The sequence below is a fragment of the Actinia tenebrosa genome, unplaced genomic scaffold (assembly GCF_029948245.1).
Source record: "Actinia tenebrosa isolate PJP-AT-01 unplaced genomic scaffold, QUT_ActTen_1.0 PGA_scaffold1__47_contigs__length_23844297, whole genome shotgun sequence".
Classification (NCBI taxonomy): Eukaryota; Metazoa; Cnidaria; class Anthozoa; order Actiniaria; family Actiniidae; genus Actinia; species Actinia tenebrosa.
The window spans coordinates 1-24464 of NW_028292578.1; the positions used below are offsets into that span (position 1 = coordinate 1).

The 24464-nt window shown below is 39.6% G+C and overlaps 1 protein-coding gene and 1 pseudogene across 2 annotated transcripts; both read left to right on the forward strand.

Moving 5' to 3' along the window:
* Positions 1 to 2300: 2300 nt before the first annotated feature.
* LOC148909640 (E3 ubiquitin-protein ligase MIB1-like) lies at positions 2301 to 11522 on the forward strand (annotated as a pseudogene). The gene is made up of 14 exons (XR_016120335.1): positions 2301 to 2390; positions 2951 to 3057; positions 3238 to 3435; positions 4412 to 4556; positions 4974 to 5114; positions 5638 to 5724; positions 6083 to 6211; positions 6749 to 6926; positions 7164 to 7173; positions 7367 to 7560; positions 8197 to 8275; positions 9178 to 9264; positions 9558 to 9655; positions 10357 to 11522. The product of XR_016120335.1 is annotated as an E3 ubiquitin-protein ligase MIB1-like (transcript).
* A 1372-nt stretch (positions 11523 to 12894) lies between these two features.
* LOC116296141 (uncharacterized) lies at positions 12895 to 24324 on the forward strand. Its single transcript, XM_031704104.2, has 20 exons — positions 12895 to 13158; positions 13324 to 13404; positions 15079 to 15136; positions 15301 to 15377; positions 15824 to 16079; positions 16670 to 16792; positions 17537 to 17651; positions 17779 to 17893; positions 18017 to 18078; positions 18443 to 18489; positions 18935 to 19010; positions 19090 to 19137; positions 19924 to 19963; positions 20311 to 20511; positions 20986 to 21184; positions 21767 to 21991; positions 22403 to 22464; positions 22628 to 22672; positions 22794 to 22831; positions 23445 to 24324. The coding sequence occupies exons 1-20, from the start codon at positions 13072 to 13074 to the stop codon at positions 23608 to 23610; spliced, it is 2121 nt and encodes a 706-aa protein (XP_031559964.2). The 5' UTR covers positions 12895 to 13071; the 3' UTR covers positions 23611 to 24324.
* The last annotated feature ends 140 nt before the right edge of the window (positions 24325 to 24464 follow it).

Consider the following 24464-nt stretch of genomic DNA (forward strand, 5'->3'; position numbering starts at 1 on the left):
TGCTTATAATTGTAAATATGCTCATAGACAGAGTGTCATCACTATGTCAGGCAATATTAGTCAATTTCAGTTAGTTTCCGAGTTGGTACTGAACCGGGTGAAAGGCAGGCACTCCAAATGCTCAATGAATATCCAGACACATCTGTCCATCTCTGGTGGATTCTTAGCTGCTAGTGCAGACGACCTTGACAGTGCTGCCGTGGGGCGGGCCTATGGGCTCGCAATGCGTGCTGGCAAGATACGAACGACTGGCGTTATGTGTAGAGATCGTGGTGGTGATGTTTGGCTATGACATGGCCAGACATTTTTGAATATTATTGAGGATTTGTGCTGATTAAGTGCTAAGTGACTAACCTAAGCTTTATGTCAAATGTGATTCATTTTGGATGAGTCATATGGTGGTGATAATGAATGGCGTTGATGATGGTATGGTTTGAATTATAATGGTGGTGGTGGTGGTGGACTGCCGTGGATGATGTTGCAGGCCAATCGATAAGGTGTTCAAATTTTGAGTCGAGAGGCAGCTGTAATGTCTTACAATAATTCTAAATTCTAACCTCACTGTCATATTTTGTGTTTTCTCATAGTCGTATATCCCTTATTTTTTTTTCAAATTTACTCCTATTGTTTTTTCTAGATGGACTTCAACCCAGGGTGGTTGACCAAATCAGTAGTTCAACCTGCTACTGGACAGCAGTGCTCTCTTCTTTGAGCCATTATTACGCATGCAGTGTCAACACGTCAACAGGACCTCTAACCCAGTCCTCGCCTTTCTCTGTGGGTTATCTGGTTCAGTCACTAATTACATTGAACGAGTCAAGGTGTGTCAAAGAGGACATGGTGAAATGGGCATAAGCATGAAATCGGCCTGTAGCTATACACATCCTTTGCGTGTTAATTTTTGTACCTTAACACCAAGACTTATAGCTAACTGTTATTTGTACCTCCTGACTGCTAGCATTTCTTTTCTAAATTGCATAACGTAAATGGCTGTCTGGTTTTTTTTTCTTACTGAAATATCATAATTTTTACTGCCTCACATGTATAACAACTCATATAGACAACTGCATATTAACATAACTGCATTTAAGCAACTTTATATCTGTTATACAAGAGAACTAGTACCTAAACCTTTTATCTTCTCTCATTAAATCCTATATAATTTGTAATTGTTATGGATGTTACAAATAAACATTCATTGTTGTCGTTTTTTACAGGATATTCCAAATACAGCCCAATTTAGGAGACTGACATTCATTGTTTTTCATTGAGAGTTAAACAGCTCTGAGAATTGCTGAAACACAGTCTATTCTCTCAGTTCATAAATGAACACTCTCATTAAGTTAGACCTAACATGTTTTGTATTTCTCCACAGACTCTGGGTAAATAGGACGAGTACGCAGAATTCTCTACAATGACAATGACCTAAAGTATTCTCATTTGCAGACAAAATTATGGCAATTTGCCAGATTTATAAATGCGAGGGTGCTGAAGCTACAGCAGCAAGAATAGCAGCCCTGCCCCCCCCTCCCCCCAAAACAATGTTATGCACTGACTGCAATGACAGTGTATCAGCTATGTTTTTGCAGTCTAGATCTCTAGGATTGAAGTACTTTATAGTAAAAAATTGTAATTAAATCATAAGTGTATCTCTAGTTAGAATTATGGTGACAAAAAAAAACAAAAGACAAACCAAAATTCCATGGAGAATAGTTTGTACAATATCATTTGGTCATGTTTGCAGGTTGAGATCTGTGGAACCTCATGGACCTACAATCCCTTGTGTGCAACCAAGTAGCATCTACACAGGTGACTCTACATCCCTAGGGGAAGCTACATGAGGTGAGGGAAATATTTGATGTGGTGGATGGATGCTATAATTTAATCGCTAATTAAGGGTTACTTGTGATAGCGATGAAGGTGAAAGTAGTGGCTGTGATAATTATGATGGTAATAATGAATACCTAATGCATCTACTGGTGACAGGAGGTAAGGGAAATAGTGATGATGATGGTAGAGGGATGTATTTATGAAAAGGGATACTGGTGATAGCGATAATGAATGAAAAGTAGTGGTTGTGATAAAAAAAATGAAATAAGATTTTTTTTAAAATTGTCATCACTAATCACCACTGCAAGTACAGAAGTGGGCAGCTCAACGGAGTCGAACTGAAAGCATGAGAAATTAATAATAATGATTATGATTATAATGTAGAAATTAGATTAAAAAATTCTCATTCTTCTCATCCCAGAGCGTCTGTCCGTTCTCCTCAAGAAGCTATTTGAGACGCATGTGTCATGATGCGGTTAGAAGAAACTGGTGAAGGGCTGCTGCTAATGGCTAAGGACACGTCGAGCATTGAGGAACTGATGAGCAAGACTGATGTAGATGTAAGTAGCACAGTCACATATCAACACAGCCTCAGATTGGGTGTAACATAATGGGTAGATACCCCATATGTAGCGAAGATCAGACGTTTATGGACACCAAAGGAACTAGAGAAAGTATCTGTATTAACAGGGTGTCTGTATTAAGCACAGTAATGTAAGGTAAATACAGTTCACTGGGACAAAACTAAGTGTGAGATAGGTGAGCGTCAGTATGAAATAGGTCTCCTTTCTCATGCCCCAGCATTTGATTTTGATACTCACAAACCTACAGGGTGCATTGCCCTGCTCACAAAGGTCTTTTCTGCCCAACCTGGCCGACCAGCCAGCCACCCAGCCCTATGGATGGAAGAAGAAGAAATATAACCTGTGCTCCAGGATAGGGTGCATTCCATTTTTCTTTGACTCAGTACCGTATACCATGCCATAACTTTTTCAGTGTGTGGTACATTTTCGACCTTAAATTTCCTTGCTCCAGCTTTCCTAAAAAGTACAAAATTTTTTTTTAAATGTTGCTTTGATATTAAGTTTGGGTTCCTAACGATGCTATTTGTTGGATTCAGGCGAATGGTGTCTTTGCTGGTCATACAGCTCTCCAAGCTGCTAGTCAAAATGGACACGAAACGTTGTTCGAGTTTTATTGCGTTACAAAGCTGATTTAGAAAAGGAGGTAAATTTCCTTGTATTTTTTTGCATTGTGTTGACATTTCTTACTGCCTTGCTAAGTTAAACAGGGCAGCGATCTAATAATCATTTATTAATATTATTCATTTATTAATATTTCATTCATTTATTTATTTATTTATTCATTATTTATTTATTTATTTATTTATCTATTTCGTCTTTCTAGGACAAAGATGGCGATAGAGCCATCCATCATGCAGCATTTGGTGACGAGTCTGGTGTTGTCGAGCAGTTAGTTCTTGCAGGAGCAGACATTAATGCCAGGAACAAGCGTCGCCAGTCTCCTTTACATGTGGCCGTTAATAAAGGCCATATATCTGTCGTAAAGTCACTATTAAAGCTCCATGCTCATCCTAGTTTACAGGTAATGGTCTGTAATATATAACCTTGGAGAAAAATAATTTCTACCTAGGGGGAATGAGAGGGTACAATCTCGTACCCAGAGACTAAGTTCGTCTTGGTCAGCACCGAGAAACGAGAGGGCTAACCTGTGCTTAAGGCATGGGTATGGGTGGCGTAGCGGTGAAAATGCTCGCCTCTCACGGACCCGGGTTCGTTTTGCCGAACTTTTGTCATACGTATGTGAATAGAGTTTCTAGTAGGTTCACTCCAGTGCTTCGAGTCTAGCCTGCGTGCAGCCGGACTTTTTGTCTTACGTATGTGAATAGAGTTTCTAGTAGGTTCACTCCAGTGCTTCTATAGTCTAGCCTGCGTGCAGCCGGAATTTTTTCTCGTATAGTCGGACTTACAGTTACGTTCGGCTGCACGCAGGCTATTATAGTCCAGAGCTGGACCCACTTTTATCGATGCGCGCGCGGCAAGAGACGAACCGAGTAGTGATAAATTTTCTCAGTTGTCTTTGTATTTCGTGCGCGAGCGGCATTTTTACAAGTGGATCCAGTTCTGGACTAGTGGTTTGAGAGTTTTTCTTTGGGTTCTCTCTGGTTTTCCTCCCTCCGCAAAAAAAAAGCAACTTTGAAATTCCAAATCGATCATGGAAAAAGGGTCACAGGTTGGTTAGAGCTACATTCATAAAACGAGGACGATTCACGCTCTGATTGGTTCTACGAATAATGTCAAATACTTCACCGTGACCGTACAATAGAGGTTTTGCACCATCAATAGAGGTTTTGCACCATCACGTGATGGCAGCCATGTTAGATGGCAGGAACAATACAATCGTTTTTTACACGAGAAAGAATTCAATTCCCAAGAGCAAAGGGACTCTATTGTTCTGCCATCTAACCACAGGCAGCCCAAGCTGTACTATGTGCATGGACATGTGATGATGCAAAACCTCTATATGCCATTTCTCACTCGATATACGATCTATGCCGCAGGACTCTGAGGGTGACACGCCGTTACACGACGCCATCTCCAAGAAGAGAGATGATATGGTTACTATGCTACTAGAATCGAGTGCAGACGTTTCCATTGCTAATAATAATGGTTTTTAATTCTCTTCACATGCTGCGCTACGGGGAATCCAAGGTATATTTTGTTGGCTTAATTTTTCATATATGGTGCAAGATAAATAAACTCTTGAAACTCTGGCTTAATGTAGGAATCCCGTTATAATAAAGCACTTGTCAGGGTTCGTGGAATTTCAAAGTGTTTGTATATTTCAAGTTATGCATTCTTTACTTAACCGTCGGAATTCGTAAATATTGGTACACCTAAAATGAGGCCAAACTAGAGTGGGCTCGCGGATTATTGAACCTACCCCCCCCCCCCCCCCCCCCAAATCCGCCCATTCTTGTAAGGTCAGCTATTGTTAACTTGGGTTGCGTCCATGTGCACCATATTTTCGTTAGAATACAAATGACGTATGTATAAACAGAGGCAAACAAAACCATTTCAATTGAACTGATCGGCGCAAATCCAGTTGATATTTGTTTTGTTATCTTAGCGCGATGCGAATACTGTTGAACAAGCTTCCTCGTCCTTGGATTGTCAACGAAAAGAAAGACGATGGTTATACAGCTTTACACCTGTCGTTCACTCAACAACCACGTGGAAGTTGCTGAACTACTTGTCAAACAGGTTTGGCCACAATATGGATTGCGTATATTTAACAATATTTAACAAAACTGACATCAGTTTTTTATGTATCTGTCCTCTTAATGACGATAAGTTGCGTCTTCACAGGGTCAAAATAGTTTGGATCCACGAGGCGTATTACAATGACAAAAACGATAAAAACGTATCGTTTTTAGTGTCAAAGAGACGTGCGCCTGTTGACGTCAACTTATTTGTCTGTCCTCTTATTGTTGATAAAAAAATAGCCATCAGTACGCAAGAAATTGTAAAAATGTAAAAAGAGGATTTGCACCGTACGGGATGCATGGTAGCCATGACAGAAGGAAGGAACAATTAAATCTGGTCTAAGCTGGTTGGCATGAGAGAATTCAGTTTACTTAGGGAAAAAAGACTATAATTGTACCTCCTGCATGGCTGCCATGACGTGACGGTGCAAAGCCTTCAATTGTTAATTTTTACTCTTCGCCCTTCAGTTCAGATTTTTTGTTTGAGTCGTATTCATGTGTCTTCTCATGCGCAATTATAGGGTAAGGCTAACAAGGACGTACAGAATGGCAATCTACAAACACCTCTGCATTTAGCTGTGGAAAGACAACATACTCAAGTAGTTAGAGTAAGTAGAAATCAGATGCCGATAAAAATAGATACTTTTACAAATACGATACTATGAAAAGAAGCGACGCAAGCGCAAGAGAACGAAAGATTTTGTTTTTCTTGCGTTGGCTTACGCTTATGCTTATGCTTTAGCGTCGGTTAGCATCACTAGTAAGAACCAGGCTTACAGTCTCGTGTCCCTGGATACCAATCTAGGATGTGACGCAAGTAGACGCAACTCCATGTTCTCTCTATGAAAAGTGACGCAGACGCAAGGGAACGAAAGATTTGTTTTTCTAGCGTTGGCTTGCGTTGTGCTTGCGTCGTTAGCGTCGCTAATAAGAACCAGGCTTTAAGGTGTACATTGTTTTTTACAGCTGCTTGTACGCGAGGGGTGTAAACTTGATATCCAAGACAAAGATGGAGATACTCCTCTTCACGAAGCATTGAGGCACCATACATTATCGCAGCTACGACAGCTACAGGACATGCAAGATGTCGGCAAGGTAATTTCTTGAAAGGTCTTTTCTCTCTCTTTTTTATTTTTATTTTTTAGCAGTAGATAATTGTTGACTCTCAGGGGGTTGATATATTGATATGTCGTGTTACGTGCCATTGCAACGTTGGGCACCATTGCTGGATTTCATTCAGCTGGTAAAAGTCTTTGGAAGTCATTATCTTCCCCAAATGGTACGTCAAAAGTGACCGCCAAGTTCTGTCAGCCAGGGCCCGGTTGCACGAAGGGTGAGCACTATCCGACTGATAAATCTTTGATCCAGTTGATAAATTTATTGGATACCAGCATCCACTAATCCACTGGACAAGGATTTATCTGTCAGATATCCGTATTCACCCTTCGTACAACCGGGCCCAGAAATGAGCACAGGAAGTGAAACCAATCTAGTTTTGAAAAGTAGCCTTTAAGGTGTGGTGGGTGCCAAAATCCCAACTCTTGCAAAGCTATGCTTAAAATGAAAGAAATTTGCTGGGCTTTTAACAGTCTACTAATACTGATCTGCTGGTTTATTATTTCTTGTCTTCAGTTATTAATGGGGTTAGGTACCCAGGGAACAGACAAGAAGAGTAGCGCATCAATAGCACTGTTTCTCGCTGCTAATGGCGCCGACTTGACTATGAAAAACAGCAAAGGACAGACACCTCTGGACTTGTGCCCAGACCCCAATCTTTGTAAAGCACTTGCTAATGCCGCAAGGATAAGGGGTTAGTACCTTCATCAATCAATCTTTGAAATATTTTTGTTTCTTCTACCTTGAGTTTTATTTCGAAAATCACAAGCTTTCGGATTGTTAACCCATCGTCATGGGGAATGTCAAGCTACGCAATAAAATATCAACCAACTCTGTCATTCCCTATAGTATTATTTCTTTGTTTAACAAATGCGCATCAGAATACATGAATATGGATAGTACAACTCAAGCAAAAAACATTATTCTCAAGAGAATGGCACGTGGTCTGAAATAGGAAAACAAAACGCCCAAGGCAAAAAGACCGTTTCTGAAATTTTAAGCACTGTTCGTTTTGTTCATTGTCACCTGTGTTACGCTATTCCCGAGGGAGCCCAAGGCTTATCTCGTCCACCTTAAAAATCTTGCATCGTATTCTATAGTTATTTCAAGTTCTGCTAAAATTGTGTTCATTAGGATCGCCAAGAACCAATTAAACATATCTCAAACAGAAATCAACGAAGAAGCGTTACAAGAATGCGTGGTTTGTTCGGACAACAAGAGAGACACGCTGTTTGGACCGTGTTTCCACGTGACTACTTGCTCACTGTGCTCTCCTCGGGTAAAAGAAATGTCTGATGTGTAAAGAACCGGTGCAATCAAGGACCAAGGTAACTAGGGGCTTATCCAATCTCGTACCCAGAGCCCCCCGTTCCTCTTGGTCAGCCCGAGAAACGATTCTCGGTGCTGACCAAGAGGAACGTGGGCTCTGGGTACGATATTGGGGGCTTGCCTCTTTATATGTTTGGATTACTTATGCATACATATTACTCTCCGCTAGCTGTAGTCATCGCCATCATCATCATCACCACTGAATCCATCGTCATCATCACCATCAAAACTCATTATTGTCAACATCATCATTCATTTGGAATTAAAAAATACGCCTTATCTACGTTAGATTTTTGGGGATTATTACCCAGCTTTCGGCCATGTTGGCGTCTAGGTTCGTCAAGTGTTCGTTACAAATATTTGCACCAATCGAGTTGTCAAGTTGTGACGTATTTCCGGGTCCAGCTGCTCATAAATAGCGCTAAAATAAATTGAGAAATTTTGTCATCGATATAACTTCCATCTGAAACAATTAGAACTTTGGAGCACGAATCCTGTCACGAAAAAAAGTTGTTGTTTTGGACCCGGAAGTCTTTTTTTTTTTTCTTTCATATTAGTGACGTCACACATAAAAGCTCTATGAATTCGTTGCCATTAATTTAACAAAATAAATATCCTCGTTGTTGCTAATACAGATCGAAGAGTGTATGGTTTGTTCAGAGAGGAAGGCCAATCTTTTATTCAAACCTTGTGGACATATATCTGCATGTGAAGGTAGGACCTCATTATCATCCCCCATTATACCCGCCATCATTACCCATAATAACCATACAAGGCTCGTACTTTACCTATTACGCATGTTCTTATATGTTTTCCGAGCCCATCCCACACGGCTTACTGCCTCACCTCTCATGTACTACTTTTTGTGGGATTCTACCAGCTCACTAGATACACCGTGCTGACGAGGCCCAATACAGCCCGAAACAGCTGTCCACGGTTTCTAGTTGAGCTGGCTCAATATACGCGACTTGAAGTTGTGAAAGGCCCATTGGCCCTCTTCTTCAGTCGTTTCATACAAGGCTCGTGATTTACCTAGTACGCATGTTCTTACATAATATCCATTATCCATGTGGTTAAAGATACGATTTCTGTTTGATATTTTTTGGGGTTGGTCCCCCATAGAAAGCAGAATTTCGGCTGTGCGTATCCACCGATCTCAAAATCATTCCAGATCATCAAGATTATGTTAACATCTTCTCAATAGAACTTTTTCTGATTTCGATAAAAGGAAACATTGTGAGCTAGCCTGTGTACAAACAACACCATACAAGGCATCAGATGTTCGTACCGATGCTAAAACACAATGCACCATGTTCGCTATATCAGAAAAGGTCTGTCGTTATTACTGCTCCAAGGATGGATCCAAGGGAGTTGAATCTGTTGACTAGCCATCCCCCCTTTGGAGTTGGAAAATAGAATAAAGGACGCTATGTGAAGCCTTTCTAGGTAAAAGTGCCCCCTCTTGAAATCGTTCTGAATTGCCCCCCCCCCCCCCCCCCCCCCCCCCCACCCCCCGAAATCGTTCTAAATCCGTCACTGTTGTCATCAACATTGTTTTCATCATTGCTGCATGATCCTATACCTCAAGTTTAATGGTTGATAATCTTGATTCTCAGTCTGCGGTTCTCTGATGAAAAAGTGTATTCAGTGCCGTGAAGACATCGAGGAGATGGTACCGTTTATCGTCTGCTGTGGAGGAAAAGGTGAGGTCTCTTTGCACGCCAAGGTATATGACAGCGGAAGGTCTTTATAGAATAAGCATCAGAGTATTCTCTTTCTATGGGAGGGAGCGTTGCGTGACGACACTAATAGCGGCTGCGTAGGAGACTGCAACACAGGTAGCCCACACGCTTGAAAAACTCACTCACTACCGTGTGGCTTGACGACCTACATTAAAATGCACTAGTCTCAGAGCTTGTTTCATATCCCCATAAAGTCAATTCCTGGTTTACCGATAGATGTAAATGCAAATTCATAACTACTTTTCCTCTGGTAGCTCCTTCACCGTTGTCCGAAAAAGCGTCCAACAAACAAGAGATCAGCACGCAAGATCTGACACAGTTACAGCAGCAGCTGCAAGATATGAAAGAACAGGTGAGCGCAACACTCTTAAATCGATCCCACACAATTTCCAAAAGCTATTCATGAGAAAAGAGGCTTTGCAACATCACGTGATGGCAGCCATGACAGGAGAAACAACAATAGAATCTTTTCCTCTGGGAAACTGAATCATTGCTCAGATTAGACCAGATTCAATTGTTCATGCGTCCTGTCATGGCCGCCATCACGTGGTGGCGCAAACGCTCTATACTCTGTTACATTACGCAATGTTCCTCGAAATTTGCTTCGCAATTTTGCTACGAGAACTTGTTCAAGAAATCATCTATCGTAGCATTGGGACTCATTCTCGCAATTTTATAGCGTGAACAACTTTGTAGTCGTTGCTAGAATTAACTTCGTGAGTTGAAAGCTCGTTATTAGTGAATAGAAGTTGGGATAATTTTGAATTTAGAATATGGATTTTTGACAACCATTACTGTTCTCGTTAGCAACTATCCCCTACAGAACCCTTGCAGCACGTCGGAATGCAGCTCAATTTGGAGGAAATAGGTTTCCAATTCTCAGGAGATTTTCAAGAAATTCTTCCTTTTTTGTCCCCCAAATTGAGCTGCTTTGACGTCACATGCAAAGGGTCTATAAGAGTAGGGTGGTTGCGTAGCCCTTGCAATCAGAAACCGGAAGAGGATGCAATATTTGAGGAAGGTCTCAATATTGTAATGTTTTTCTATTCCCAGACCATGTGTCCAGTATGCATGGACAGACGAAAGAACCTGATATTCCTGTGTGGACACGGCACGTGCCAGCTGTGTGGAGACAGGATGCAAGAATGTCCAATGTGTAGAAAACCGGTGGAAAGACGGATTCTACTCTTTTAACCGGCCAAGAAATGTCCAACATTTATAGAGAATTATTATTCAGAGATCCCAGTCAAATGACAAACACATGGTGACGGAAGTCCATAAATAGTCTAGTTATGAACTTCTGATGGCGGCCATGTTGGAGGCTAATGAGAAATATTTTGTTTGAATACCACCAACATTATTATTATTCAGAGATAGTTCGAGTCACATGATAAACAAATGGTGGCAGAAGTCCATAACTAGTCTAGTTATGAACTTCTGATGGCGGCCATGTTGGAGGCTAATGAGAAGAATATTTTGTTAAAATACCACCAATATGATAGTCTTATTAAACTAGGCTACCGTATAGACCCCTTGCAGGGGTATGCAGCTCAATTTGGATGACATAATGATGGTTTCCAATTCTCATGAGATTGAAATTCTTTTGTTTTGTCCTCCAAATTAAGCTGCTTTGACGTCACATGCAAGGGGTCTATTGATATTTTTTACTACATCTTTGCTTGATGGAGAATGACCGGTTTATCACAGGTAACCCGGTAATAATCTTATAACAGCTGCCATTAATATTGAAAATCCTTATTCCGCATTAGCGTGACCGTAACGTGACCACAGCGTGACCAATGTCAGTTCTACTGTGTGTTTACCGTGATGGTATTGTTGTTTTGTGTTGTTAACATGATTCTCTTGTGTCATTACTGTCGTTAACTCATAGCTAGCTTGACCATCATGGGCTCGTACCTTGACTGTAGGCAATAGCGTGACATCAACGTAACCAATGCCACTAGTCGCTACCGTGTACGTTCTTACTGTGACAATAATGTGTTTTTGTTAGTGATTTGATTGAGGCATATCGTTACGAAACCGTGGGATCGCGTGACAGTTGTTCGTTACAGTACCGTATCGTACCATGTGCGGTATCAGCTGATAAGCCACCTTATCTGTAGCATAAGCTATGTGGGATATGTTTATTTGACAAACAAAAATATATGTAAATAAGCACTTTAAACACATTCAAATACAAAACACAGCATTTGATTATAGCTCCGTAGTGTGCTGTCACTGTTTACCAATTTCGAAATTGAGAAGAGGGTTAGCCTGCTAGCAGAGGATTTTTCCTGCCCTCCATTTTGGTACCAGCCTGTCATTCAGCCCTACGTTACGGAGGAGAAGGAAAAACAGCCTCTACTCGCAGGGTAGGGGGGAGGGGAGGGTAAGAGAGAGAGGAAACTAAGTTGGTATTCCAGAAATATAAATCGAAATTGTTTTCCGTGCCTACTTGGGGGGTTCTAAGTCAGTATTCCAGAACCATAAATCAATGAATGTTGTTTCCCGTGTCTACCTGGGGGAGCTCAATGTTTTTTGATATCAAGTACGTCGGCCCCCAGTGAACGGAGTTCTCTTCAGATACAAACACAGACACGACAAACCAATTCCATAACATTATACATTATCATTAAAGTTAACTTGTCGAAATTATAAATTAATAGAAACTTAGAAAGATTCTAGTTTTGAAAAAGACTTCTTACTGGGAAGATAGGAATAGGGTGGGGAAAATCGAATCTTGAAATACTGAAATTAGTTTTACTGATATCAATAATAATTTGTTTCTTGTACTTGGACATTCCATTACGTTCGATTGAAATCAAATGCTATGGAATTCATAATTTTTTCAGCATTCGATTTCGTTCGATTGCCGAATGCAATCGAATCCATTCATACGATTGAATTCGATTTCCAAATCATTCGACTAATTACGCAGGGAATATTTGCGTGTGGTTAGATAGTAAATGTTTAATATTGAACCGCGCGCATAAATCTTATGTCATATTTAGCGGTTGCACCATGAATGTGAATATATTATTTCTATCCACACCCGGAGTAGGTAATTCCCCTGAGATGAATCGAGAGTGACTGAGGACTTCAGAGATATGGGTTCGATAAGTTACGAAATAAAAATATTTGAGAGGAAATGGGTCAAGAGGTTTGTTGGATGTCCCCTCGAAAGACTTCGACAGTCTTGAGTAAACTCGGTTGACCAAAGTTTGGCCTTGTCGCCCGGGTTATTCCTGATCTACTCCTATCCTCCTTTGCAGCTTTTTTCATTGTTTTTACCTCATTTTTTCTAAAACCAAAAAACCTCCTGTCCACTATCGAACTAGGCTCGGACTTTCCCTCATTTGCAACGTCCTTGAACTAGATGTAATCCAATTTTTGAAGTTCGTTTTGTAAGTTTTCGGCCCTTTTTTTATTTGATAAGCAACTTTTCTTTATTAGTCTACTTCGGTATATTTTTGCCTTCAGCAGCCCTCTCCCCCTGAAGTGATGGTTGACGATCTGTCATCGCGGTTCATCGGTTCATTTGACTCCTCCTCCATAGCTCTCCATTCATTCAGCTACGGTTAGTTGGTTATTCATCAAAATCAACATCAATATCCTGTTCTAGTCCTCTACGTCTGACCACTAGTGTTCCAGTAATGATTACAGTCAATTTTTGATTCAGCAGATATGGTTTCTAATATTTTGGCACCATATATTAGTAGTAGTATAAGATGCGATTGACTTGAGTTGAAATCTAAGTCAGGAGACAAAATGAGGCCATCACAAATGAACTGCGTAAAGTCTCTTGTCGTTGAAGTAAAAGTTCAAGGAATTGAAAAACGAAAGGACAAAAACTTGGTACGTAAACCATATAACTTTTAAGATATCATAACATTTCTCGTTTAACTTGCTTAATAAAATAACTTTATTCTTCATCCAACTGCAATAGTATAAATATAATACGATTAATTCGGAAAGTATAATTCTTTTAATTTCTGGTTGATTTGTTGGGCTATTAAACAGGAGTTCGTGCTGATTGTCAAGTGGTCTAATGGCGACCAGAAGATTATCGCAAGACAGTACAGCATGTTTTTCGACCTACAGGTAAGAATATTACATGTGCAATAATTATCAAGAATTGTCATCAGCGAAACGGTTCAATGGATAGTAAACTTTAACTATGAGGTCAAACTGATCATCTGGGATGATATTTTATTACATGTTTCCGCCAGCTGGACTAACCAAACATCAAAATTATTTGTCAGTCCTTCCACATACCGGGGTAAAATTTTACTACCTTTTTAAAAATACAACTATAGGGCTTAGTTATCTTTAAACCAAAAGTTTTTTTTTATCTTAAAATTAAATTGAAACTTCAGTTATTAACGATTCTAACGACAATGACAATTATATCTAGGGTTTTTGTCTGGCGAATTACAATACTGAAAATGAAAGCAAAATTCATTATATATAGCGAAATGTAGTCTTCAAGCCTAGCTTTGTTTCAGCATATCAAGCCGTTTCAATTTCTTTAGGAATCATTATAATGTAATTCGTCGGCAATAATTATTTAAACAGCCTTTTATGATAAATAACAATACCAAAGTTTCACATCTCTGTGCTATCAGAGTTGATCGGCATTTTAAAAGAATTTCAAACGAATTCTTAATGAATTTCTCGAATTTTTTTTATAATCATTATTAGCTGTATGATGATAATTTAGCTGTTGAGGCCTGTTCCAGTGGGTCCTTTGCGTGTTTATTCGCGGCTCGTTCCAAAAGATTTAACCTCTTTACCATATAAGAATCCTATAATTACTTCCGCTGTGATGATGACATCATCCACTAGGGAATGACGACAAACCCCCAACTCTCCCTCGAGGTGTTTGACTTCGTTGGCTACATAAATATTAACGTGGGCGACAACGGCGGCGAAATTGAAGCGTTTCAAACTTCTATTGTATTATTATTTCGTGTTTACCTAGTATTTTACTCAATAAGCATCCCCGTTTTAGAGTGAAATGTCGTCTTTTGGTAGCGCTTTAACGAAAATTAGCAAAGATAAGCTTTTGGCGTAGCCGTACGTAAAAATAGGACATTTTACGTCTTACTTTCAGCATAAGACGGCAATGATGCACAGTATTTCGTACATTCCAACGAGTATCTATTGAATAGTGCAATTAGTGCTATTGTATGTTTGCAGTCGTCGTCGTCGTTGCCATCCTGCAGCTTAAGGTCCCTATTGTTTGTTGGTTCTCGCCTGTGCTTCGAGGGTTTTCTTCTGGATTTCCACCCTCCACAAAAATGAACTTCTAAAATCCAAATGTAATTCAGTGGATGATCGAAAAGCCACTCTCTGGAAATGCCACTGTTAAATCCAATTTATTTATTTATATTCTTAAAAGTGACTGAACTGAATATTCCAACAAAATATTTTGAGCAAGTAAATACTGTAAGGGCTAGGGCAAACGTCGAACTTTCCATGCACCGCACTTAATTACATCAAAGAATGCAGCCTCATTATCACCTGATATCCATTGTTTTTAATGAGTTCGGTGCATGGAAAGTTCGACGTTTGCCCTAGGTCTAAGTAATTTTTCACTTGACTCATAATGGTGTCAGATGTGAAAAAATATTTTTTTAGATGACAGAAATAAATACTATAAAATTTCATAAAATTGTAATAATCTACAACACTAGTCTATCAAACGACATTTTCATTGAAAATCAGTTGTCATCCTGGGTGGAGTTTCATTTTCCATTCATTTTTCCTCTTCAGGGTGGCTTGAAGCAAATCTACAAGGGAAACCCAAGTATCACAATCCCTGAACTTCCAGGTAAATTAGCTTCCTTTTGTAGGGGCATGCAATAGTGTTGCTTCAGTGTCATGATGGTCATCATCATATTCTATATATATTCATGGTATTATTTATTTATTTTATTTATTTATTTATTTATTTATTTATTTATTTATTCATTTATTTATTTATTTATTTTACAGTTCCAAAGTTTCGTGGGGCCATGCTCTTTTCATCATTAGCAAAGAAAGAGAGTAAGGTGATAGAGGAGTTTTGTCAGGTAAAGACATCTGAATATCCCAATCTTTTCTTTGTTTTCTGTTTGTCCGTCTTTTAGGCCCCGTCAACACGTATCCGGAAATTTTTGTATCCGCAAATTATTTTTTGCGAATACGAAAATGTTTGCGTTCACACGCAGCGTATTCGAATCGTTTTCACCGTCCACACGTATCCGTTTTCGTAAAATTTGAGGATACGGACACAAAAATTTGCGGAAACGTGTGGACGCAACCCGTATCCGCAAAAAAAAAATTGCGGATACAAAAATTTCCGGATACGTGTGGACGGGGCCTTAGTTATCACAGAGTAAATTAGCAGAGTAAATCAGCAATTCTTATAGTTAGTAAAGCAATTTTTATTTTACTGATTGAGTTACCAAGTCTATCTATCTATTTATTTCTCGGCGGGCTCAGTAAACTCATATAACTTGGTTTGTTATTTCCACAGCGAATCATTCGTCTCCCTTCCTTGGTGTCCGAATCAGACATCGTAGAAAGGTTTTTCAGTGAATGGGGTACAGATGCAGTCTACCAAGACAGACACAAAAGAGGCTTGCTCGAACGAAACTCTTTGCCTGGGGAACAAACCAAGGATAACTTAGTCGAGAAGTACAGAACGATGGCGAGTTACAAGGCCTCATCGAGTGGAGAGATGAACTTGGATGAGAATGAAGTATTGACAGTGATAGAGAAGAATCAGACAGGTAGGGAGGGTATTGAGGTCTGGTTTGAGTGAGAAGGGCATGCGCTAGTGCGACGCTAGAGTTTTCAATTGGCGGTTAGGGAGGGAAGGAGAGAGGATGGGGAGAAGAGGCGTAAAGACTCTGACAATCTGCCAGTACAAAAATCTTTTGTAATTTTTTGGGGAGTGTCTCTGGAAAATACCCTCAGGCCCCCACTCCCCTCCGCGATTTCTGTGTGAAATGGGTTCTGTGGATCATTTATCAGAACTTTCGCAGGGTCTGGAAGCCATTTTACTGTAGTATTTTTCGCACTAATAGTATATGGAATTAGTCTATTAGTCTTCGATAATGGGGATTTGGGAATCAAAGATTTTGTGGATTTATAACGTTATGATGACGTGTTTTCTTGCCGGTCGGTAGAGAAGGGCTTTCTTTAGAGCTCAAATCTCTGTCTTTTAAGGAGAATTAAGAAATATAAACCAGTCTTCCGTCTTAGATACTCTGATCTAAACACGCGTGATGCTGAGAGAACACGAGAAAAGCGTAGGACTAAAAACCCACGATGCCATTTGGGTCTGTTTTACGAAATAACACCTTAAGTTTCTTTCAAGGTTGGTGGCTGGTTACGAAGGATAATGGACAGCATGGTTTTGCACCTGCAACGTTTCTAGAGCCTTTGGATCCAAACAGGAAATCTGAGTGCGAAGAATGGATCGATTATGACGGTGATTGTCGTGAGTATCCACTATTTTAGTCGCCATTTTCACATTCTCCATAATGCTTTTCGTTTTGGGGTGTAGCCGGTAAAAAGACTTTCAGAACATTAATTGCTCAGTATGCCTTCTTTCCTTTCCTAAAATAAAAAGGGTTGGAAGTTCGTGAGTTTAGTTATAGAATTGACAACTCTTAAAACTCCAGTGTATGCGGGCTCAAGGGCGGATCCAGGGTTTTTTGAAGGGGGGTCTCAGGGGTAAATTTTGTGGGCAAAGGAATCCCAGTCGCATTTTTACCACAGGAAGACCATTTGACCTCAGGAATGACAGGGGGGTCGCGACCCCCCGACCCTCCCCCTGGATCCGCCCTTGGGGCTTAGCTTCGAATCTAGGAGTTGCTTGTTTTGTTATTCTAATTTCTGCTTTTGTTTACGGACCTCAGTAGTGAGGCTAAGCCTGCATACACTGGAGTTTTAAGAGTCGTGAATATGTTAACATTTTTGGTAAATAAAAGGTTAAGGGGTCGAAAGTCCGTCCACACAACGTACAAGGTGCTCCGAAGTACCCCTTTCCTCCCCCTGAAAGTATCGCTTAAAGTCAACGCATTCGTTTTTTCACGTGAGCTTAATGTTCATAGCGCTTATAATGCACTCAGTTTGACTCCTTTTAATCCAGCGTAGCTGACTAGATCAGCCCACAGTTTACTTCAGGGTTTAATCTGTGGGTTAGAAGGCTGTCGTATAAAGTATGTTTGTTATTTTTTAGGTGTGTGGGTGGCCATTCAATCCTACAAAGCACAGAGTCATGATGAAGTGAGTTACATTAAAGGAGAGGAGATGAAGGTTATCGCCACCAGTAGTTTTGGTTGGTGGAAAGTCAGGTACTATAGATACTGATCCTAATGATCCTACGATACTTTCGATATTTTTTCCAAAGATTTCATGATTTCACTAATAACTGATTATATATGATGCATCCTGATAGATCCCTCAATGACTGTGTTATAGGTATCATGGAAAGATAGGCGTCACTCCGGCATCCAACCTGAGACCAAAGCAGGAAAACAATGAAATCACCATTAGCAATCCCACCTATAATACTGCCGCCCAACCAGCGACCAGGGTAAGAATAGCTTTGAGAAAGAGTGAGCTATCCGACCCCCTACGTCACTGATCGACGTAAAATCAACTGCAAGGAATCTGATCAATACTGAACATTTTTATTTGTCTTTTCATTGTCATCCAGAGAGCATCTTTTACAAGTGTGGGACCCATCTATGCCAGTATGAGAAGACCACCACCGAGAAGGTTTGTATTTTCTTAAAGGATTACTGATAGATCTGAGAGATTTTTGGTTAATTGTTGTTTAAATTGCCAACCATAGCGGCTGCCGGAGGCGCCTTCACATGCTTTCAGTTCAACCCCGTTGAGCTGCGCAACTGCTGTACTTTGCAGTGGTGATTAGCGATGATAATTGTTGTTGTTGTTGTTTTCTGCTTCAAGAATCTGTCGAGAAGATAGAGAAATATTGTTTGGGTTGCGGCCTTCTCTTGACTATTTTATACCAGGATCGTCTTAGGGGAAGATGGCTAGGAATAGTGAAACTTGGTACTTAAAGATGGGTGACTAAGCTTGATTGTAACGTACTGATGTACATGGTTTGTTCCCAAAGGGATTCAAGCAAAGAAAAGCTTGCACGTGCAGCACTTCCAAATCCAGGTACTGCAATTTAATTTTTAAATAACACTTAAAATAAATTTCAGGGAAGTGTATTTAAGGGGGAGGGGGTTCCTATTAGCCATCCTGAGGTTGATAAAAAACTGGGTCGAGTTGGCATTGCAGTGCATTGTGGGGCTGTTTTATGGGACTATAAATAGCCGCCATCTTGGAAATTTGTCCTCTAGGACGTATGTACAGCCCTACAATCTGATTCTCATGTACTGCAATGATAATTCGGCCCAGTTTTTTAGTGGAACGTGTGCATGAGCATCCTTCCTGAAATCGTTGGCTCTCTGAGGACTTTCGCGGGGAATTCCCTGTAGTCTTAAAACCCAAGTTTTATAGGTCTGTTGTCTTATATCGATTACAAACGGAAGTTGTCTCCATAAAAATGCCTTTGAAGACACCTTTGACTATATACTAGCTCTTTATGATATCTCCACAGACAATGCGAAAACTCTTGAGTATGCGGTTGCTCAAGTCGACAGCCCGAGGTCAGGTTTTCCTGCATCACCAACAGAGTACGTTCAATTGCTTGATTTCACTTGACATCATTTCCTATTAACATGATGTAATGTGATTGTTGATTTGTCTTAACAGGGAAAATTGTGATGTGTTGTATTCGACTGTTATCCCTAAGCACCTGAGGTAAATACTGCATGGTATCACATTGTACATGCATCAATCATACATTTATCTATCCATCTATTTATCCATTCATCCATTTATCCATCCATCCATCAATCCATTCTCCTTCCATCCATCAATCCACCCATCCATCCATCCATCCATCCATCCATTCATCCATCCATCCATCCATCCATCCATCCATCCATCCATCCATCCATCCATCCATCCATCCATTCTCTTACATTCATCCATTTTTTGAGTCATTCATTCATTCCCATTTGTTCATTTATTCATCCATTCATGCATCCATCCATCCATTCATGCATGCATCCATCCATTCATGCATGCATCCATCCATCCATTCTCTTCTATCCATCCATTCTCTACTATCAATCCATTCTCTTCCATCCATACATTCTCTTCTATCCATCCATTCTCTTCTATCCATCCATTCTCTTCCATCCATCCATTCTCTTCTATCCATCCATTCTCTTCCATCAAACCATTCTCTTCCATCCATCCATTCTCTTCTATCCATCCATTCTCTTCCATCAATCCATTCTCTTCCATCCATCCATTCTCTTCTATCCATCCATTCTTTTTTATCCATCCATTCTCTTCCGTCCATCCATTCTCTTCTGTCCATCCATTCTCTTCCATCCATCCATCCATTCTCTTCTATCCATCCATTCTCTTCCATCCATCCATCCATTCACTCATTCATTCATTCAATTCCATTTGTTCATTTATTCATGCCAAAAGCTTTTTATTCAAAGTAACCTTTTTCGAATCTTTTTCGTTCAGACCTCCACCATCGAAAAGCCCAAAGAGTAGCAATCCAGAGGTAAGTTCATCAGAAGCTTAAAGTTCCAATCATTCTAAATTGTATACACAAGACAACCATAAGGCCGATAGAGGAAATGTGTAAGTAAAATATAGCATGCAAAATAATATTCTAATAATAATATAATGATAACATTGATAAATATAAAAAATAGATAACATAGTAATAATAATGATAATAATAATAATGACAAACAACGACAACAATCATCATCATCATTATCATCTTTTCTAATATGTTTTGATAGATGATATGTTTTCCAGATTTTATCTTTACCTAGCACTTTCAATTAATTTGGGTTCCCTGTGGCTTTAGTAATCCAACCTTCTTTTCTTCTACAAATCTAGCGAACATATGAAGAAGTCAAAGAAGATCGTGCCCCAACACTGCCACCATGCTTCGTAAACAGCTACAATGATAGTACTCCACTCACCCCCCAGGAAGAACAATACTTAGAGCCTGTTGACTCAAAAACACAGTTTCCTGCAGAGGAAACGGCCACAAGTACAGGACCTGTCAAGCATGGTTACTTGAATGTGAGCAACGGGGTGAGTTGCTATACCATATTAAAACCATAGCATGTCCTTTAGGATTTGATTTAGTGATGTACATTTTTTTTTTAAATTTAATTTTGTTTAATTTTTTTATTAAATACTTTTAAAACAAAGACGTGACACTTTACAATATACAGATATACAAAAAGATATACATAACATTTTCTGTCTCTTTTCCTTATATTTCTTATATACGTTTTTTTTTACCTACCTCCTCCTCTTACATGATGCACAAATGCAAGAAATAAATGATCAAGGGTTAATGATGATGGCAATGTTTTTCATGATTTGAAGATGATGAGGATGATGATGTTGATGTTAATGATGATGATGTTGACAATGATGTTGGTGACGATGATGATGGTGAAGTTGATGACCATTTTGTTTCTTGCTGTGAAATTTCCTCCTTTCCATATTGGTGTCACTCTTTCTCTTTGTTTCTACTGAGCACTTTGTCTGCATTCGCAGTTCAATTTGTTCAAGGCCGCTGCAGACTACGACGTCCCTCCTGACCGCTATGAAGACTTGCCCATATCAGCAGGATGTATAGTCCGCGCAACGATCAAGGATGGTTCCTTCTATTACGTGTCAACCCTTGATGAACCATCTCGCCAAGGATGGGTGCCTGAGCACATCCTACAACACGTCAATGGCGTTGGAAGGACGGGTAACAAGGAAAATAGAGAGTTTTAGATTTACGTTCACGGCAAACGTGAAACGTCAGTTAACCAGTAAAAAATTCTTTTAAATGACTGAAAAAGAATCGCAAAAAAGTCCAAGTAGTAGAAAAACAAAAGAGTATTTACGCTTGATGAGAAGGTTTGTAAATAGTAAAGTAGAATACAGGAAAACTATGAAAACGTGGTAACGTTTGCCGTTTGCGGGGAGAAAAAAAGTCAATCTAAAACTCTCTAATACTTAATATTTAGCAACAAGAGAATAGTCTCTTGTTAGCGATTAGTATTCAAGCCTGAAAGGGCTTTTGACTCATAGGCCATGAAGGCGAGAGGACTAATTGTTTTAGTCAAATCCAACTAGTTTGTCAAATATAAAGATGTAAAAAAAAAAAAATGTTTTAGTTTTCAAAGGCGGCACTTTTCGGTACTAGTAGGATATACCTTATAGCCTAGTAGTAGCTCATCCAATCAGAATGCAGCATTGATGATAGACCAGCTCATCCAGTTTAGTATAGACGTTGTGTAACTTTTATTTCTACGAAATTCAATAACAGAAGTGTTGTTTGTTCCAGCCAATCGCAGGTCACAGTCCGTTGGTGACATACAAGAGGACAAACCAGACATGGCTGAGAAGTTGAAAGAACTACACAACAAAACACCGGTCCCTGCTCCACGCCTGGATAAGAGGCGATACCAATCCTTCGATGCAACTGGGAGCAGCAGTTCTCAAGAAGACAATCTTGACCTCTATGAAACAATTTCAGGAACTGAGTCTCTTAAGCTTTCGGATTTGGCAAGTATGTACTTGAAGGGTATTTGATGGGTGGCGGAACTAGGGGGGAGGGGGGGGATAACACCTGTCATGAAGTAACTGTTATGAATCTCGCATTCTGAATGGTTGGCTTCACGTGCTTTATGAGAGAGCACAGCACACTTTCTTTTTCGTCATTCGTATCCAAAATAACTGTTATTCTTTTTCGTATTTTACAACAAAAATAAATAAATAAACTTGCTTACTACTACTTGCTTTCTTGCTGTTTGAAGTTATAAAGCACTCTTGGGGATTGGCAGAACACTCCGGCGAGAGATGTCGAGAAGAACTCCGCCATTTCTCTTAACACCTCCTTCATGAGAACACAACATCCCGCATGCTTTATAAATGCTCGCAGCACGGACGGACGTTTTCATGTCGACATATTTTTATTCAGGTTCTGCGCCTTGGTATTACGGCAAACTGAAGCGACAAACATGCGAAGAAATAATGCTAAAGGTACGGCTATCAATCTGCGGTTATCATTTTGGATAACTGTTAAAGATAAACAGTGCCATATAACATCGCTCTTATTGAGCCACTACTTGAGAAAGATTGAAATTTTTGTTCGATGGTTAAGGCTATTAGATATATTTTGATTGTTTTTTTTGTTGTTGTCTAGACGGCAAATGAGCTGGACTTCCTTGTGAGGGAAAGCAGTCAGAAGGTAATCAAATTTGTAATGTTGAATTTGCTATAATAATTCTATAAACGAGTTCTACAGAGCCTGTGAATTCTTAGATGGAAAATCAAAAATTGATACCAACTTTTGCCATTCTTTTCTTCAGTTCGCTTCGTATGTGCTCTCAGTGAAGTTCTCCCGAAAGTAAGTGATTCTATCTTATTTGTTCGTTCGTTCGTTCGTTCGTTCGTTCGCTCGTTCGTTCGTTCGTTCGTTCGTTCGTTCGTTCGTTCTTTTGTTTGTTTGTCAGTTTGTTTGTTTGTCAGTTCGTTCGTTCGTTCGTGCGTTCGTTCGTTCGTTCTTTTGTTCGTTTGTCAGTTTGTTTGTTTGGCAGTTCGTTCGTTTGTTCGTGCGTTCGTTCGTTCGTTCGTTCGTTCTTTTGTTCGTTCGTTCGTTCGTTCGTTCGTTCGTTCGTTCGTTCTTTTGTTTGTTTGTCAGTTTGTTTGTTTGTCAGTTCGTTCGTTCGTTCGTGCGTTCGTTCGTTCGTTCTTTTGTTCGTTTGTCAGTTTGTTTGTTTGTCAGTTCGTTCGTTTGTTCGTGCGTTCGTTCGTTCGTTCTTTTGTTCGTTTGTCAGTTCGTTTGTTTGATTGTTTGTTTGTTTGCTTGTTTTTTTGCGCACCTAAGATACCACTGTCAAGACTTCCTTGCCTTAAGTAGAGGGGGGATAGTGCATCTTTTAAACGTAGAACTGATAGACAAAGAAAATGTTTTTTAACGTTCCAAAACCTCTTAGCTTTCCTAAATTGTTTTGTTTTAGAATTCGCCATTTCCCAATCGAGACAACTCCAAGTAAGAAATTTGTGATTGGGAAACACGCTTTTGACTCGTTGCCAGAGATCATCTGCTTCTACACCGAATACCCTCTGTTTTACACTCAAAACAAGGAACCAGTCTTTCTCAGACAACCCTTTAAACGATCATGACATGTCACGTGATCGGGGCTTGGTTATCGATCGACTCTAAAGAAAACACAAAAGTCCCAAGCTAGGTTTTAGTGAATGTTTATATTAAATACCAGTTTCAAGAAACATAGACCTCTTTACTTTGGGCGTATAGACCAAATTTAAAACTCGCACCGATGTGAGGCTTAAGTTGTGAATAAAGGAATCTGGCGTGATTCGTGACTTTTGAATCACGCCAGATTCATTTGAGTCACGCCAGATCCCTTTGTTCACAACTTAAGCCTCACATCTGTGCGAGTTTTGAATTTGGACTAATGTTTTCCCATCTCAGGCCACGTGTCATTTTCTTGAGAATAAGATTCTTCGTTTCAGTTGTATCCATATTCATGTGCCTCTCATGTCAAACCATTAAACAAAGAAATGATACTCTAGGGAATGACACGTGGCCTGATATGGGAAAACCATATGCCCAAAGTAAAGAGAATTATTGATAAAACTTCAGTCATTTTCATGCAGCATTTATATTTTGAAAAACTGGTTCAAATTTACAGGATGTTTATATTTTAATATCCTTTTTCTTTGATTTTGTAAGTATTCCTAAAAACCAAACTTGGGATCCCTGTAGAAAAATAACCGATAAATTGTAAAATTTTTAGATGTAAATTTTAAATGATAATACGAGGATATAGTTTGAATAAGAAAATAATCATTTATTAAAAAAGCAAATATTTTCAATGTAGAGATGAAATCATAAAATGTGCCGTACCAATGAATGTTAAGGCTCAGGCTTGTGAGAGAGTACAAGGGCAAATAGTGGGGGGTGCACGGATTGGGTGGCTAGCAATTACCCCCCCCCACCCCTTTGGAGTTGAAAA

Bases quoted from the DNA above. Each gene is read 5' to 3' on its own strand.
- LOC116296141 (XM_031704104.2), top strand. From the start codon at position 13,072: ATGAGGCCATCACAAATGAACTGCGTAAAGTCTCTTGTCGTTGAAGTA. The intron at 22,673-22,793 runs GTAATCAAATTT...TCTTTTCTTCAG, and splicing joins TGAGGGAAAGCAGTCAGAAG to TTCGCTTCGTATGTGCTCTC. The intron at 22,832-23,444 runs GTAAGTGATTCT...GTTTTGTTTTAG, and splicing joins TCAGTGAAGTTCTCCCGAAA to AATTCGCCATTTCCCAATCG.